The sequence below is a fragment of the Rissa tridactyla genome, chromosome Z (assembly GCF_028500815.1).
Source record: "Rissa tridactyla isolate bRisTri1 chromosome Z, bRisTri1.patW.cur.20221130, whole genome shotgun sequence".
In the NCBI taxonomy this organism is placed as follows: domain Eukaryota; kingdom Metazoa; phylum Chordata; class Aves; order Charadriiformes; family Laridae; genus Rissa; species Rissa tridactyla.
The window spans coordinates 51,136,796-51,152,811 of NC_071497.1; the positions used below are offsets into that span (position 1 = coordinate 51,136,796).

The following is a 16,016-nucleotide window of genomic DNA, read 5'->3' on the forward strand; positions in this document are numbered from 1 at the left end:
TCTTGTGACATGATGCACAAGGGAAACAGCTGCAAATAAAAAAAACACTTGACGCTGTATTTTCCGTTCCTTGAAAAAATGGTGCTAATTCTGGCTCCACCTCAGTTTAAGGACTTTGTTTTGCTCTCTCTCTTCAGATGAAGTAGATAATCATTTGGTTCCGCAGCACACATCGCTCTTGTTTACTCTTGGTCCAAGAAAAGGGTTCTCTCTGTACCCAAGTGCCCAGGAGATACAGAAATTTGCAGGGCCAGTAAAGCAAGACATTTAAGTTATGAGAAAAAGGTACTAGCTTGGTAAATTGTCTCAAAAAAGTTCTTCAGTTTCCATGTGAATTAGCTGATATTCCTGGCTCTTTCACTAAGACAAAAGATGAGCAAACACTAAGATCAGCACGAAGATTTGACTTGCACCAGCAGGTCTTCCAGAGCATGGAAATGAAGACAAAGGGGCTAATCTTCATTAAGCTTTAGCTTCATGAAGTTCTTTCGATCCCCCAGCAATAGACATTACGTTGAAACGATTTTCAAATACATTTTGCTGGCATTACTGAAAATCATATGAATGTGGTTTCCACATATTTTGATGGCTTTATCTTCCGTAATTTTTATTGGCATTAATTTTTTTGGCATTGAAGCCTGTGTAAATTTTAACTTCAGTAAAACACGGAGGCAAATAGTTCCAGAGCTCTGTTCCCTTTGCATGGGAGTGGCTTCCTTTTGCTTGCTTAGAGTATGTCACCTGATGGTTTCATATGATGTCCCTTATTTCTTGCCTTAGAAAAGGTGGTGTTCAACCATTCCTAAAGATGTGTTTCTTTTTTTACATAGGGCTAGTTCCAGGTCTACATTTACAGGTGCAGGTGGAATATGTTTGCATGATTTTCAGTTATTTCAATAAAGATTCTCTCAAGCCCCTGTTCTCACCAGGTGTAACTGAGCAGAAGTTTAGTGATGTCTTCCCTTCCTCATCCTTTTCTTAGAGACAACAAATAGTAAACTCCATAAATTAAAAGCAGCATGGTGACATCCTAGGAAAAGCACTGGACTGACATGCAGAAAACTTTTCTGTTTCATGCTTGTGTTGAGTGATCTTAGGCCAAACAGATCTTGCTTCTGATTCCCCACCCAATATGAATAATGATAGTGATATCTGTTGTAAAACAACCTGATATCCATAGATGAAGAACGACATATAAGAGCTAAATGTTAATACCAAATGACTTCATAAACCTGGGTCTTTCATTTTTTCAGGTGGGTTGTCCCCAGTGGAATACAAACTCTTAAGACCAAAGATGTGAAGAAGCAGCAGTTATTTGTTAGTGCTGTCAGAGAAATCTTGGTGGAAACAACTGACTAAAACTCTATACTGTTTTCCCAAGGAAAGTGAGGACTTGCAGCTTGGTGTTAGCTGAGAAAGAACTATCGAAAAAACCACACTGGATATAACTTTATTGTACTGAATTTTTTTAATACGATTAAATGCATTGTACACAATACACTCCAACTCAGAAGAAAATACAGCTTTTCCTGGGACTATTACTCTACATTGAATACATTTTTTCTACAATCATTCATTTTCTCATTTTTCCCAACATACAGAAAGCATATCGTTTTATGTAGCATATATCATAAAGCTGGGATTTACAAAGAAGCTAAAAGAAGTTAGATATTCAAAATCTCAATGATATTCCCAGTTCCTTTGTAAATCCTGCTTCTACTGACGAGTACACGCAGGAGTTACTTAGCTGCTTTTTTTACTTTCGGAATTGTACAGATGTGTATTGATCATATCAAAAACATCCTCTCACTACAAAGCCTGCATTGGTGTTCACTGCTAATGCATTTAAAGGAAAATCATTTTTAACTCGGCATTGATTTGCAGCAATTTTTGTCTTCAGGAATCAAACACCTCACTCCTTTCTAAGTAGGAATGTAATTAATTCCTCTTGTTCAACAATTAATTAGTTCACAGTTTCAACTTATGTATTGAACATGCGTATTGACAGTATGTGAAGAGGAAAGACATGAGGAAACAGCACACGTATTTTAGTCACACTTTGCAAAGATAGGTCTTACCAATATCATACAGTGTGTTTCATGAGAGAACTGTACTCTTCTACCAGTTTCTTCTTCTCATTTAATTTTTCCAGTATGGCATCCATTAAAGGTGACGCAAAAGGAAACTGAAAAAGAAACATAGTAAGTAAAATTATCATTGAACTTTATTTTCTTCATGTGAAAAACATTCATTAAATACCTTTAAGCCATTACATTTTACTTAGTTCTGACAACTACCACACAAGCACACATCTGATCTTTAAAGTTCACCTGCCTGGTTAGTGTCTGAACATTTGTGCTCTATCATAAAAATGATAAAAGAACAGAGTAAAATGAAAAAAGATAAACGCCTTATTGAACAATTCATGCTTTACTGACCATGTTAATGATGTAAACTGCAGTACCAGCAGCTCTGTCATTTATCTTCAATCAGCTGATCAATAAAAGGTTACAGTCATCTCTAGGGCATGCAGAAATGGTAGTGTATATTCACTACTCTCAGGAGGATGAGACAGAACTACCAGTACAGCTCTCAATGCTGTGGCAACTGCCTTAAATTCACACATGAAAACCTGAGAATAAAAAAAAACCCCAAGCAAAACAAAACCCCAAATCTCCAATTGGATTGAGCTGCTCGTCAAAAACACGATACCAAAAAATTGTATTTACGTATTTATAGAGAAAAGTGAAAACCTCTTTTATATCTCCTCTGACATACAAGATGTATTTGCACAATTGATGTCTTCAAAGAAAGAGATTTGTTATATTTTTCAGTGTGACTGCTTTCATGCTTAAAGAGGTTTTCTTTCACAGTCTTGGTGCATGGCTGTATGCTGCGAAGTACTTTTGGAGGTGGTACAAAACACTAGTCGTTGCAGCTCCACCCAGAGAGCTTTTGGTGCTGCACAAGAGGAGTGCAGAGCAGTTTTCCTTCAACCTTTGGAAAGTCTGTGTGAGCTTCACAGAGCTCTACCAGCTTTCTTGAATTCCTGGTGAGACCAGCAGGCAACTGAGGGGTCAGTCCCACATGAAAAGTAACAGCTGACGCTCATACCAGAAGAAATGATTTTACCTTAATAAGGTCACCAGAAATAAATTAGGTAAAATATAGGAGTTGATTGAGCAGGCCAATCACCAGCTTCCTCTGCTTTTCACAACTGTAGTTCAAGGCAATACTTCTGCATCTAGAACCACTCTCTAGTATCACTACTCATAATTTATTTTTTCACTTCTCTGTTTCATCTTAAAGACAAAACCTTATGGTGCTTTTACCAGAGAGAGTACTGTCTGTTTCCTAGATATATGAAACAAAAAAACATAACACAAACAAAAAAACCCAGATGTAAAAGTACATAAAATACAAATGCGGGTCTAATGTCTGAACTGAAATATCTATATACTGATATTTATAATCACTAACAAGTCAGAAAAAAAATCTAAAATGGTAGCAAGTAAAATCTTGTTAATAGCAAGCATCTGTCATGAAGTGACTGTAATGGCAATCCTACGTGTTGCTCAACAGTCACTTTGCAGTTACAGAAAAAGGATGATAATATGCATTATTTCCCTTTTCTACAGGAAAGGGGGTTTTCAAGGGCTAGTACTTGCTGGCCAGACATGTCTCCATCTGTCACAAATAACTTCTATCTATGGTAAGAATTTTCTAGTAGTCTTCTACACCTGTCAGCTTTCTCCCGTACACTATTGTGATGACTTTTTGGGGAATAGAGTGATCCAATTCACTGAGCACAAATCTATTCAGAGAATATAAGACATAATCTTATCTGAAATTCTGTGACACCTACTTGCTACTGTGCTTTAAAAACACTGACTCCAGCATCCTGTTCGCTCTAATTGCTCTCCCTCCTTGTTTAAATATGTTTTTTACGAGAACACTATACCATTAGCTAAGTCTTTAATTCTTCTTGCCCGGCCTGACTACATTCATTTCTGATACATTTTACCTCCTTAATGTTGTGTCTGAGATGAATGGTTTCTTATTGATGTCTCTGGCTCATATCATTCTAGTTAGATTTTACTTGCTGCTCTCTACTTTCTGTGCTTTCCATGTCATAGCAAAGTGATCTTTCAAGAACTCTTTCCATTTAAATCATTCATTTAAATCAAGAGCATTTGAAAGTTGAATGTTATGTCATTCTTTCACCATTTGTTGGTTTCAGAGAAAGTGCTGTATGTTTTTATCTGGTTTTCTTTTCATACAGACACCCAGAACAGGATGATCTCTACAGTCTTCATCTTTAATAGAAGCCTGTCAGATTTACTTTTAATGATGGCTCTGTAACTATCCTGGGAAGCTTCCCTCTACATATCTCCCCAGAACTTCACAACCGTTGAAGATGTCTCTACTCCAAAGTATTCATCCCAGCTTCCAAACCTGCCATATGCTTGGGGAAGGCTTTGGGAGTTCAGTGAGTGCTAAGTGCACACATAAGGAGTGAAAGCTTGTTTATACCACTGATAATTATATATTTTAAAGCAGAATGATACTTCCTTCAAATGTTTTCCAGTTATCTGTGCCACAACCAATTTATCTGAACACCAAGCATTAACAATGATAGCGATCCTAAATCAGTACCTTACGTTAGGCTTTAAGAGAAGCAGTATTTAATTGATTTGTACAAATTCAGAAAATTTGAGAGCACAAACTACAGGTGGATTTAAAGATTTTTATTTATCTATTTATCTTTACCAAAATTATAGATTTCTTCTTTGATACCAGAAAGTGATATGAATGAAATGACCTATTTCTTACACAACTTATCAGACAGATAACTTGCTGTACGGATAACTGCAAGGTAATATGATCCAAAAGAGTCAGGAATGCTGATAGTTATTTCTGTTTCTCTCACCTATTTATTCTGACCTTGGGTATACTTCTTCTCTGTAAAAAGTATATTTTCTGTAAAAAATAAACTTGTAATATTTATCAACCTTGCACCACACAACTGAGTCTCACTCAGCACAAGTACATAAATATACACTGATCTGCCAGTAAAGACTCATAATGAGTGCAAGGCAATGTTGTTATTCTAATGAGACATAGCATCTCCATTCACAGAGCACAGTGTTACTTGGCCTCTGCTTCACAAAGCCTAAACTGTGTTAACACGAAAATAAAAGTATTCGATTTCTGGAATACACAAATTACTGGTTACAACTATTTTACATCTCCCCATATGGATCATCAGTATAATACGTTTGCCCAACAAAACTATCCAAACACACTGCCGAGCTGCCTCAAATTGAATTAAGTGAACCACAAAGAATAACCTGAAATAAACCCTAAGAAACCCAAAGTATAATGACCAAAACCTCCTAATTTCACTATAAACTAAAAGTCAAAGTTTACCAAAAAAAAAAATAATTAGAGCAATACTTCACTATTGTTCTTTGTCCATTCTGCATTGTGATGGCTGTATATACATGATTATATAAATACGTATTATGTGCCTGTCTGTATTCTTACCGTGAGTAATCAAGTCAATCTCTCCTTGTTTTCAATTCAGGACAAGTGATGTAATCTGCTTTTGTTTGTGTGCATGAGACAAGACATGGATATATACCATAATGGATTTTCAATGCACAGGGCTGAGCTCTTATTCTCATAACGACAAGAAAATCATGGTTACATTCTGGTGGTCTGATACCAATGTTAACAGTGCCCAGGATATGGTTCAGACTGCACTGGTGCTGCTTTTGAAGCCACAGGTACTGGAAACACCTGGTGATGGTGGCAGTGTTGAGTGTGCGTTTGTGGATGGGTGAATACATATGTGTGCATGCAAGCAGCGGACAGGCAATAAGGAGAGACCTGTTCAAAGAGAAGCAGAAGACAGACACCCACTGGAGAGAGACTAATAAAAGCAAAGCAGGTGAGTTCCAATCCAAGAAATCTGAAAGGAAACAATCATAGCTGCTAGTGCGCTTTCAGAGATGACACCACAGGAAATCTATATTTAGAAGCCAGTGCAAATCCTAAAAAGGGTGTTGGGGAAAATCCCTACTGATGAAGAGTGTTAAACACCTTGTTCTAGAGATGGGTTATACACATGCTTACAGAGCGCCCACAGAACAGAGGGAGGGAGTTTTTCTGGAAGTTTTCACCATTGAAATATGATTTGTAGATTCATACATGGCCATGGGAGGTCATGGGAGGAAAGATTTCGTTTGTTTATGTGAGATGTGATATCCTGAGGAGCACATGAGGAGGGAGGGAAGGCAAGTGCTGATGTATATCTATTAAGGGACATGCTAAATCAATGCTGTCATTTGGCTCAATGTTTGGAAGAGTTAGGCAAATGATTTGTATTTTATTAACAAATAGTTCCTGGAGACTTCAGGTTGTAATCTGGATTGGGCTAAAATGTGTATTCAGATACAAAATTGTTGATGGATTGTTCCAAGATGCTGTTCCTTACAATCAGTCACAATGAACAAAAACTTTGGGTGGTACAAGAAATCTTGTCTAAGTTATGTGAAAAGAAGTCATCCTCTTGGTTTGGCTATATAAGATTCCTACGATGAGAAAAAGCTAGAGAAGATTGGTGGTCTGTTTGGGGTTTTTTTTATGGTTATAAAAAGAGAGTGCTACTATACTGTGCCAGGTTGAAATAAGACGACATACATACTCAGATGTATGGAGAAAGTAGGCAGACGCCTCATCACTTGCCATTCAAGCTGTAAACACACATACATATTGGGATAACCATACTTGTTCCCTCCTGTCCCAAATACCATGAACTGCTAAAAACTCAAAGGTCTATAATGCGATACCTTCCCCAGCTTCTCTCTCCCATGCCCAATCACTAATGCATAATCAGTCTGATATCTTTATACGAGACTCAGATACCCCTATGCAGGTATCCGACATCTGCATGTGCTCCTGTGAAGCCTCTCCACATACATGTACTTCAAAGGCAAGAGAACTTTTTACCTTTTACATTAATGTCAGTTATTAAGATGTTTCATTTTTATGCTTTATTGAGAACACTCTAGTCATTGGGTGTTAATGTACAAATACAAAAAGGCAACTGAAAAAACACTTGTTGGCTGTTCAAGATGTAGGTTTAGACAATAAGTGATTTTTAACAGCTTGGTAGAATTCAGAACATGATTGTACTTTTCGATTATATGATTCTTATTTACATAACAGCATGCTGATGCTCTATGATGCCTCTATCAACTTGTAAGCTTCTTAGCAATGGTGTAGTTTCTCCACACGTTTCTATAGTAGTTGATAAAACAAGGACACAAACTCTGACTGGGGTCTGTGAGCCTCAGGAATGCAAAAATATTTATCACTGAAATATTAATATTCTTGTAAAGCTGACAGAAATTAGACTTTTTCATGTCATAAGAGTATAAAAAATAAAGGGACAGATGAAGTGTATAACAGAGGTGTGCTATCTTTATCATTACACTTTAGGGGAATGTATAAAATGACAGTAAAAAGCAACTAGTGCTTCCCTCATTCCCCCCCCCCAAATTCTAATGCAGCAGTAAAATGGCGTATGTCAGTAATAAAAATAAAATGTCTATGACATTTTAAATGTTATCATACTGTCACAGCGGAATAAAATTAGCTTGAAGAATGATCTAAAGGGATATGATGCAGTTCATTATGTATAACAGCAACAGCAGCAGTTTCCCAGTGTTCATAAAGGTTTCTCCATTAAATTTACCTCCAGTCAATAATTAGGAGTCCACAAATAAACCTAGGCAATTAAATCAATACTGCTGGGCAATTATGTTCCCAAGTCCTGGCTCAATGGCACAAAAAGACACTATATCAAACTGCAATATTAAGTGATCTGATGAAATTTTCAACTGATCATTTTCTCAGAATAACAGAAAAGGCCAAGCCTCCGTCTCTGTTCAAGACGGAAGCGGGTACGCAATTTGCCAACCCGTAACACTAAGTAAGCAGCCTGTTATGAGCAAAGTCTTGACAGAAAGCTTTCACTTCACCATGAGCTTTATTTTTCTGATCAGAGATATTACCAATGCCTACTAAATATTACCAATGGCTACTACCAATGCAAAACCAAACTATCTACAAGGTATGAGTTAAGCATTTTAAAGGACATAGAGCTCTTCTGTGAGCTGCTCCCAAATATGGAGACCAAGGAATCCTAGCAATTTCCATCTGTGCGACTTAGCATGGGCAGAAATGAAAAGCATAGCTGGCTGGTCCCAAAAATCCCTAATCCCCTTGCAATTCTAAAGACAGTCGGCTTACCAAGAATTACTTTTACTCTCAGAGCTCCTCCTGACGAGCCCCACAAGATGGAGCAAAAACCACTGAAAACCACTACTAACTTGTACAGAAACTTATACAGCTAAGAGCAATGAGCTCCTCTATCCTTAGCTAACATTTGCAATCCTAATACAGTTGGTTACATAGTCAACAACCCCCTTGCTCTCCGTGCTCTGGTTTTTGCTGTCTGTCTGTATCAGGCGAAGAAAAGTGATAAAATTCTGCTTAGGATTTTCTAATGCTTTACCAAAGAATGATAACGAAGAAAGAGAATAAGAATTCTTCATCATATTCCGTGAATCAGATTGCTATTTTGTAGCCCATAATATGGACAGAATCTTGACATTTATAAATTTTTAAATAATTCTTAAAATGAAGGCAATTTAGTGAATAGAAATATTTGTGCATTTACTGCTTCCATGTTACACTATGAGGTTAAATTAAAGTGCCAGTATTTCTGACAGAGCCAGTAAAAGCAAACGGATATTTCCATCTCCTCCACTGCGGCAATTAAACAGTCTTAATGGTAGTAAGTTTTGATAATGAAAGAGGGGAAAACTGTCATTTCTTAAAAATCTGGTCATTGGACACAATCTAGACACAAAAGCTATTAATGATAAAATATATAAATCTGAATGTGAGTGTTCCCTTGAAATGGCTTTCAAAATATTTTCAGTCATTCACATTCTTAACTGAAATGAACTACACTGCTAACAGACCCATGCTAGTGAATACGCATTAGGAACACTGGATTTATACATCAAATTTTATTTCTTTTCAGACAACAGCTACCCATCATCTGAATAAAGGAGACAACTAAAATATAATGGAAAAGTTTCAAGAGTCAGTGTATGTTGTCAGTGATGTCCAAACAAAAGCTGACTGTGGCTAGAAAAGCAGGGCTCTCACCTGCCAATAAACTGCCCTTGATCACTTACAAGAGGGGAGCATCCCAGCAGACTCCGTGTGTATTAAAAAAAAGACTTGAAAGAGAAGAAAAAGTATCACACAGGTCACAGCGGCAGTCTCAATGGACCCCTCAGGGATTTCTGCTAGTCTCAGCCTTGTCATCCTCTATGCAGCTTTCCTCTCTGCCCAGAAAATGTCGATAGGAAAATGTTTGAGGGGCCTCTGGTGGAAATTTTTTCATTCTTTCTGCATTGACAGGATGCCAAATCAATATTTACTTCCCACTAACAAGCTGCTCGAGGTCTCAGTAGAAAATATTGTAGAGAATGCGAGAAGACACGATAATAAACAGCTGTCTGGCTATGAGGAAAACATGAATTGACTGGAAACAGGTCCACAGTAAAAGGTCACTGAAACCCATGAACTCCTCAGGTGTCCATATCAACTACTAACTTTAAAGGCACATAATAAAAAATCTCTTTTTCCTAAGAGGTATGAGAGAATGGATCCTTTTCACTCTAGCAAGCGTTACACACTGTTTCAATAATCCAATTAACACATTTGCCAAGATCTGTGCTTGTTTTCTCCAGCATTGTTTCACTGGTTTCAGTGGTTAAGTTAGCCACCACAAACCCTTGGTTAACATCTCTTCGTTTTTATCCAGTGACTGTTATTTTAAGAGAAATAAAAAGGAAACACTGCAAAACAAGGATTTTACATCGCTTTATCACAGTATAGTTTGGGACCATCAATAGCAACATAATTAAAAATGCAACGGAATAATTACAACCTAAAAACACGTAGCCACTCAGAGCAGAAAGTAAAGTTATAATTCATTAAGGGAAGATATAAATTTAGCACCTGTGCTTCAAGAAGTTTCTGTATATACTGCAGCCATTCTTTATCTTTTTCAAATTCCATTTTTGTCTTTGCTGTTTCCTAAAAATAGAAAAATATAACATAGACACAATATTTTGACACCACCTGAGAAGAACCTAATGAACATTAAAGGAAATGTGTAACTGAATATACATTAAATAAACAGCATGTGGAAGTGGGAACTATGCTTGCAAAACTAGTTATCTGAAGCATATCCACCAAGTATGAGGGCTCTGTTAAATTTATAAACCTACCCTTATCTGTGTATGACCCTAGAAGCATGAACAGCATGTTCTTTTCACACGAATATACAGGTGTACACGTGATCAATGTGTAAATACTACAAGTTTACAAGTTTTAGAGGTTCCTGAGTCTACAAAGTGACAAATGGATTATATATCTAAAATTTGTGTAGTGTAAATTCATCGCCGGTATTTTAAATTTGCATTCCATTTATAGCTAAGTATGCTTGTGTTTTACATATATATTCACAACAGTGATTACAACAAAAGATACGAGATGTAGAAATTACTTTGTGAATGAGGTAAGCATAGAACAATTCTGCCAAAATTAATCACTTTACAGGGGTGTATAAATGTTAGTAAACAGGGTAGATGTTGGTCCATTTTATTTGTATTCATGAGTGTAATCCGTATCAGTGCATACACATACAATGAACCTTTATTTAACCAATGTGAAAACTCTCTTTTGTGAATTCTGTAATATAAAGCTCCAATAAGGCTAAACCCAAGTCATCACCAGAACACTTTTACACCCCAATAATAGTTAACTCCTAGAAGCTCTTATTAAAGTAAGTGCACAGGCTTTTTTATATATTATTTGATCAAGCCTAAATAAATCTGGATAAGAAATCTTATTACTGTATCTCTATTTAATAGGGTGATTTGATGAAACACTACCACATATTTCATAGTAAAATGTATGACAGAATCAACGAAAAAAGGCAATGGATTTCCCCAGAAACCATCTGTCTACTATAAATACCTTTAATAGATATCACAATTCAAGAAAGGAAGCATCAACGGAATCAATCTGGCACAGGAAGACACATTCTAATTTTGTTTTCATTAATGCAGAAGTCTATTTAAAATGTATAATCTGCCAAATTGTCTCATGGAAAAGGAAACTACTAAGGATTTTCAAATAATGCCTCTACATCTACCTGCTCGAAACAGTATACTTATATTTTATTTATGCATGCCCGAAGTCTTGCCATTATGAGTCTCTAACCTGACCTTTTTATTTAAATCCAACTGTTCTGTTCTTTTTGTGCTGGATGCTGCACAATGAAATTCCAGTCTTTACCTAGAAATCTTTTTCCTCAAGAATGGAAATACACAGCATCTTCTGATCTACCGCCTTTTTAATGAAGGGTCCTTAAAATAACTTACCTCATCATCTTCTACTTCTAATATCTCCTCAAGATCGGTTGTTGAAACATTAAGGATAGATGCTGCCAACTGAACAGACTCTTGGGAAAGACCCTTTTTGCATGCTCTCACTTCTTCCATTTTTTTTGCCTGTTTGATTTTTCTTCTCAGCTCTTGTACGCTTTGCTGTAACTCTCTGGTTAAAGCCTGGAAGATGCAAGCAAAAAAATTCTCCGTTGCAATTTTTCTTAAAATGCAAACACTGTGGAAAAAACAGTATCATTTAGACTAAGACCCTTTAGATGGGAATTATCTTCATTCTGTGTCATTGGTTCAATAGGATATATGCTCACATTAAGTAACATGGTGTTTAGAACACAAAACATGAACTGATACATTAAACCAGAAAATGTTCTTAAATATAGGTACTTTTTTTTTATGTCTTTAGCAAAGTAACTGTATGCATAATGCCATCAGTAGTAAGACAAAGCACCTTCTGCAGAATCAATTAAAAATCGTTTCCTGATCCAGTTTACCAGAAATGTCCTTGAAATAACAACAGAAGTGTCAGGCTTTACTGTGGTCAGAGATCTTTTTAAAGCTTATCCATACCTCACTGCATGAAGAAACACCAGTATACCTCTTTATTCAAAGCCTGAAATTTTGGTTCCCATCAAGACAGGGTAATTCCAAAACTACCCTGGCTACTGATTCTTACCCATATAATTTTTACAACCTAAATCATCACAGTGGCGGTTATCCTTTGTTGATCAGCAGCATACCCTTGGAGCACACAGGTGGTGGGAGGAAGATCAGGTGCCAGACCAGAACCACTGCAATTATTCTTTAATCCTGGTTTTGACAAGGTCTGAAGCAGGGGTGCCAAAAGAAGCCTCAATTTTAGATCCCATTTCTGATGTTGAAGACTTTTAGTTAGTTTTAAGCAAGAACTACAGCTGATAGGATGTCTGATGCTGCTAATGCTGCATAGATTAAACTGCCTTTATTGTCATTACTATTATTACTAGTGACTAATAAAGACAATAATAATAAAGGACAATTTTTCTATGATCATTTCTGAAATGCTAAGCCAGAAAGATGCTCACAGCCTAAAAAAAATATCCAGAAAAACCAGAAGAATGCTATTAAAATAAAACTGTTTGAAAGGTTTAAAAGATAGGAAAGGAGAACCGCTTTCTGGAATGGAAAAAAGGGATTACTGGGATTTAGTAAAGCTGATGTAAAAACCTAGGAAAAGAAAAAATAGTGAGATGACTAGACAAAAAATTGTACTTGCAGTTAACGGGAAAGAAGAAACTCAGGAGGGCTGAGGCCACTCTCCTTTGTTTATTTAAAACTAGAATAAAAGAAACAGTATGAAACATCCTGCGGAAAAGACGTTGTTGACCTGAATGAAAGCTGAATGGAATCCAAACCTGATTTTGGTTTCTGCTCCCCAACACCACACAAATACTGAGCTTGAATAATACCTTCCACAGCTGAACATGAGCCAAACTGCACAACAAAGAATTGATGGTTCAAGTTCCTGCCTCTCCTATTCCTAAAGTTCTCTGGTTCGGTGAAATAACACTAAGCATCAGTATAAATCATCGGTTGTATAACTGAAGTTATTTTGTTTCAATATTTATGAAACTATGACAAAAATGTTTTGTCAAAAGTAGAGCAAGACAATTTTATTTAAAAATTGCTGGCTGAGAGACAAGAGCAGTAACTCATTGTCAGAAGATCCTCCTAGCATATTCAACTTCCATGACTCAAGCAGAACTGTGATTGTCAACACAGACACCCTGGCTGAGTTTAAAATGAGAAAATAAGGTTTTCTTTCGATCGTCATATCTGGGGCTCATCTTATTGAACTATCTCGCACCAGTAGCTGATTAACTCCTGAAAATTATTTTTCTGCAGAATGCCTTCATCTCGTAGAAACTGACTGCAGAATTATGAAGCCTGTTTATTGGCATTTGGGGTAAAGTACTCTACAGCCTCTGGTGTATTCAAAATACAGTCATTAGAGAGCATTTGATGATATATGTCAAAGAAAGCACAACAGATTCATCCGATCACAAGATTTGTTTATTTTTCTACCATTTCCCAACTTAACAGTTTTCTGTATTTAGCTAAAATTTAATTATTAAAAATAAAATTACCCTGCCACAAATTTGGGGAGAAGAGGTACACTGAAGTTTGTCTCATTTTCTGATTCAAGTGTGGTTCCCTCCATCCACGGTATTTCCGACAAAACACCTTGTACATAGACCTGTCTGCAAGTACAGAGCTGAAAGGAATGAGGAAACTTGAAAGGGAGCTGGGGCAACGTGGAACAAGCTCATAGAAGGCAATAGACTAAGAGAGGAGAGAGCCCCAAGTAGAAAAGCAAACAGTATGAAAAAAAAAAAATTACAGATAAACCACAACATGTTTTTGTAGCATTTGAAATGGTCCAACAGTAAATTGGCGCCTGCAACATGTAGGAAATGGATTCGACAACGGAAAAATAAGCTCAACTGTTCTTTTTCAATAAAATTGAATCAGCTTCCCAAATTTTATAAGGAGATCTCCCTCAGACACAGGTAATGAGGCTAAAAGATGCACATTTGTATACTGGTGCAAAGAGGAAATGTAAATTAAAGGAGTAAAACATCAAGGAAATTAACTGCAAAGGCACATGGAAAGACTAAAAATAATGGTAAACAGCTGAGCACAGACCAAAAAAAAGCATGATAATAAATAAACATTAACTTGAACATCTCAGAAAACACAGAAACATTGCCAGACAATAGTCTTATGTTATTATTAGATAAATTTTATTGATGTATCCAAATGCCAAAAGAGGTTCATGATGAATGAACAAGCCGATAACAATAGTGGAACCCAGAAACTGCAACTCGACTGTGCCTGTCTTTGAGTTCAGAGCTCCAGAAAGGAGGGTACCAAAAAGAGCCCAAATAGAGCAATTTAAAAATGTAAAAAAAAAAAAAAAACAAAAACAGAAAAAGGAAGGGGGAGAAAAAAAGAAAGAAAAAAAAAAAGGAAGTTAAAACAAAAATCAAGGAAAGAGAAAATTACAAGTAACAGATTTTGATACGCAAGCATACACGCTATATATAATCACGGTAGATCACATATATAGAGGATTTGCACTTCAATTCCTTTTTTCCCTGAGCAGTTCTAATACACTAAAGCATATGTGAAATACGTACCATATGTGAAAAATGAGGCTACTTCATGGACTTTCAAATCAGACTGTCAGAGACCAGCTATTTTTGAACCTGCCTTCTTGACATTATTAAGTCGTAATAATAATGTTCTGCTATACATTTTTCACAGGGTAAGTGCCTTAAAAAATTATAGCCCCCCCTATGATATTACATTGCTTTTTCTGTTGATATATCCTCATCCATCATATATTAATGTATTTATACACTAAATTGTTTACATATTAGTGATTTCATTTATATGTCAGTTCATGCTTTACTACAGAAATGTTCAATGTCAAAGCCACACAGGTCTTTAATTGAGTTAGGAAGAGACATTTCCAAACTGAAAATGACAAAAGCCTAAGAATTAACCAACACAGGTTTTGTTGGTGAGTGTACTGAAACCAGTATAATATCATTCTTTGATTAAGAAAGTGATATAATGCATTCTGGAGCTAAGTGTAGGATTTTAAACTAAAACATTTCCCACTCTGTATTTCAGAACTGCTTGGTTTTAAACTTATTAGCATACATAGGCGGTACAAACTGCCTGCAATGCAATCAATGCAGAATATGACTTCAGTACTATATTGATGTATGATAACAATGCCTTTATTAGTACTAGTAATACTAGGATTTGATCTTTTCTCTTTGTTTTTCTTTGGTGTCAAATCCAGGGGATATTTTGTTAGCAAAGCCATTTTCCCAACTTAGATGTTACCATCAGAGTTATTCCTGTGGGACACACTTAGCTGCTACCAGACAACTAGAATAGGAATCCCTGATTAATTCCTGAAAACACATCTTGTCAGACCAGTGCAATTGCTACTGGTCTGACTAGAAAAAAATAAGTTTAAAATTCTAACAACATGGATTTAAAGTACCCAGCTCTTTTTAATCGGTAGCAATTGTTGCATTATCTACCAATTCCATATGGTGATATAGTATATATTATATCTACTGGGTTGCATACAGTTCTAAAATATCTCCCTTACAAGCCTTTTTACTTTATTTACTTTATATTAATTCTGAAGATAATAGTTTTTAATTTTGGTCTCAGCATGCAAGCACTTAGCACTAGATCTTTTGCCAGTTTTTAGATGTATAAAACCAAAGGTCTTCTTTCATTTAAAAGGTCATATTTCATCAAAAATTCAAAGAAGCTGAGGAGATACACTGACCCTGAAAATACACTATTAATAAGGTCTTTACATCCCAAAAAGCTCTGACACTGGTTGATCCTGGAATTGACACAAATTGATCAATGGCCCCAAGTAATGCC

General features: G+C 36.2%; 1 protein-coding gene across 5 annotated transcripts in view; it reads right to left on the reverse strand.

Moving 5' to 3' along the window:
- Positions 1-1,467: 1,467 nt before the first annotated feature.
- CNTLN (centlein) overlaps positions 1,468-16,016 on the reverse strand; it is a 195,718-nt gene continuing 181,169 nt past the window's right edge. For 4 of the 5 annotated variants that reach the window (XM_054186070.1, XM_054186071.1, XM_054186075.1 and 1 more), the window contains 3 exons: positions 11,538-11,723; positions 10,108-10,185; positions 1,468-2,185 (listed from right to left, as the gene is read on the reverse strand). In XM_054186070.1, coding sequence (XP_054042045.1) covers positions 2,084-2,185; positions 10,108-10,185; positions 11,538-11,723 — 366 coding nt within the window. In that variant the 3' untranslated portion in view covers positions 1,468-2,083. Of the gene's footprint in view, positions 2,186-10,107; positions 10,186-11,537; positions 11,724-16,016 lie in introns of those variants that run through there. The other variant, XR_008463858.1, reaches the window with a different exon arrangement.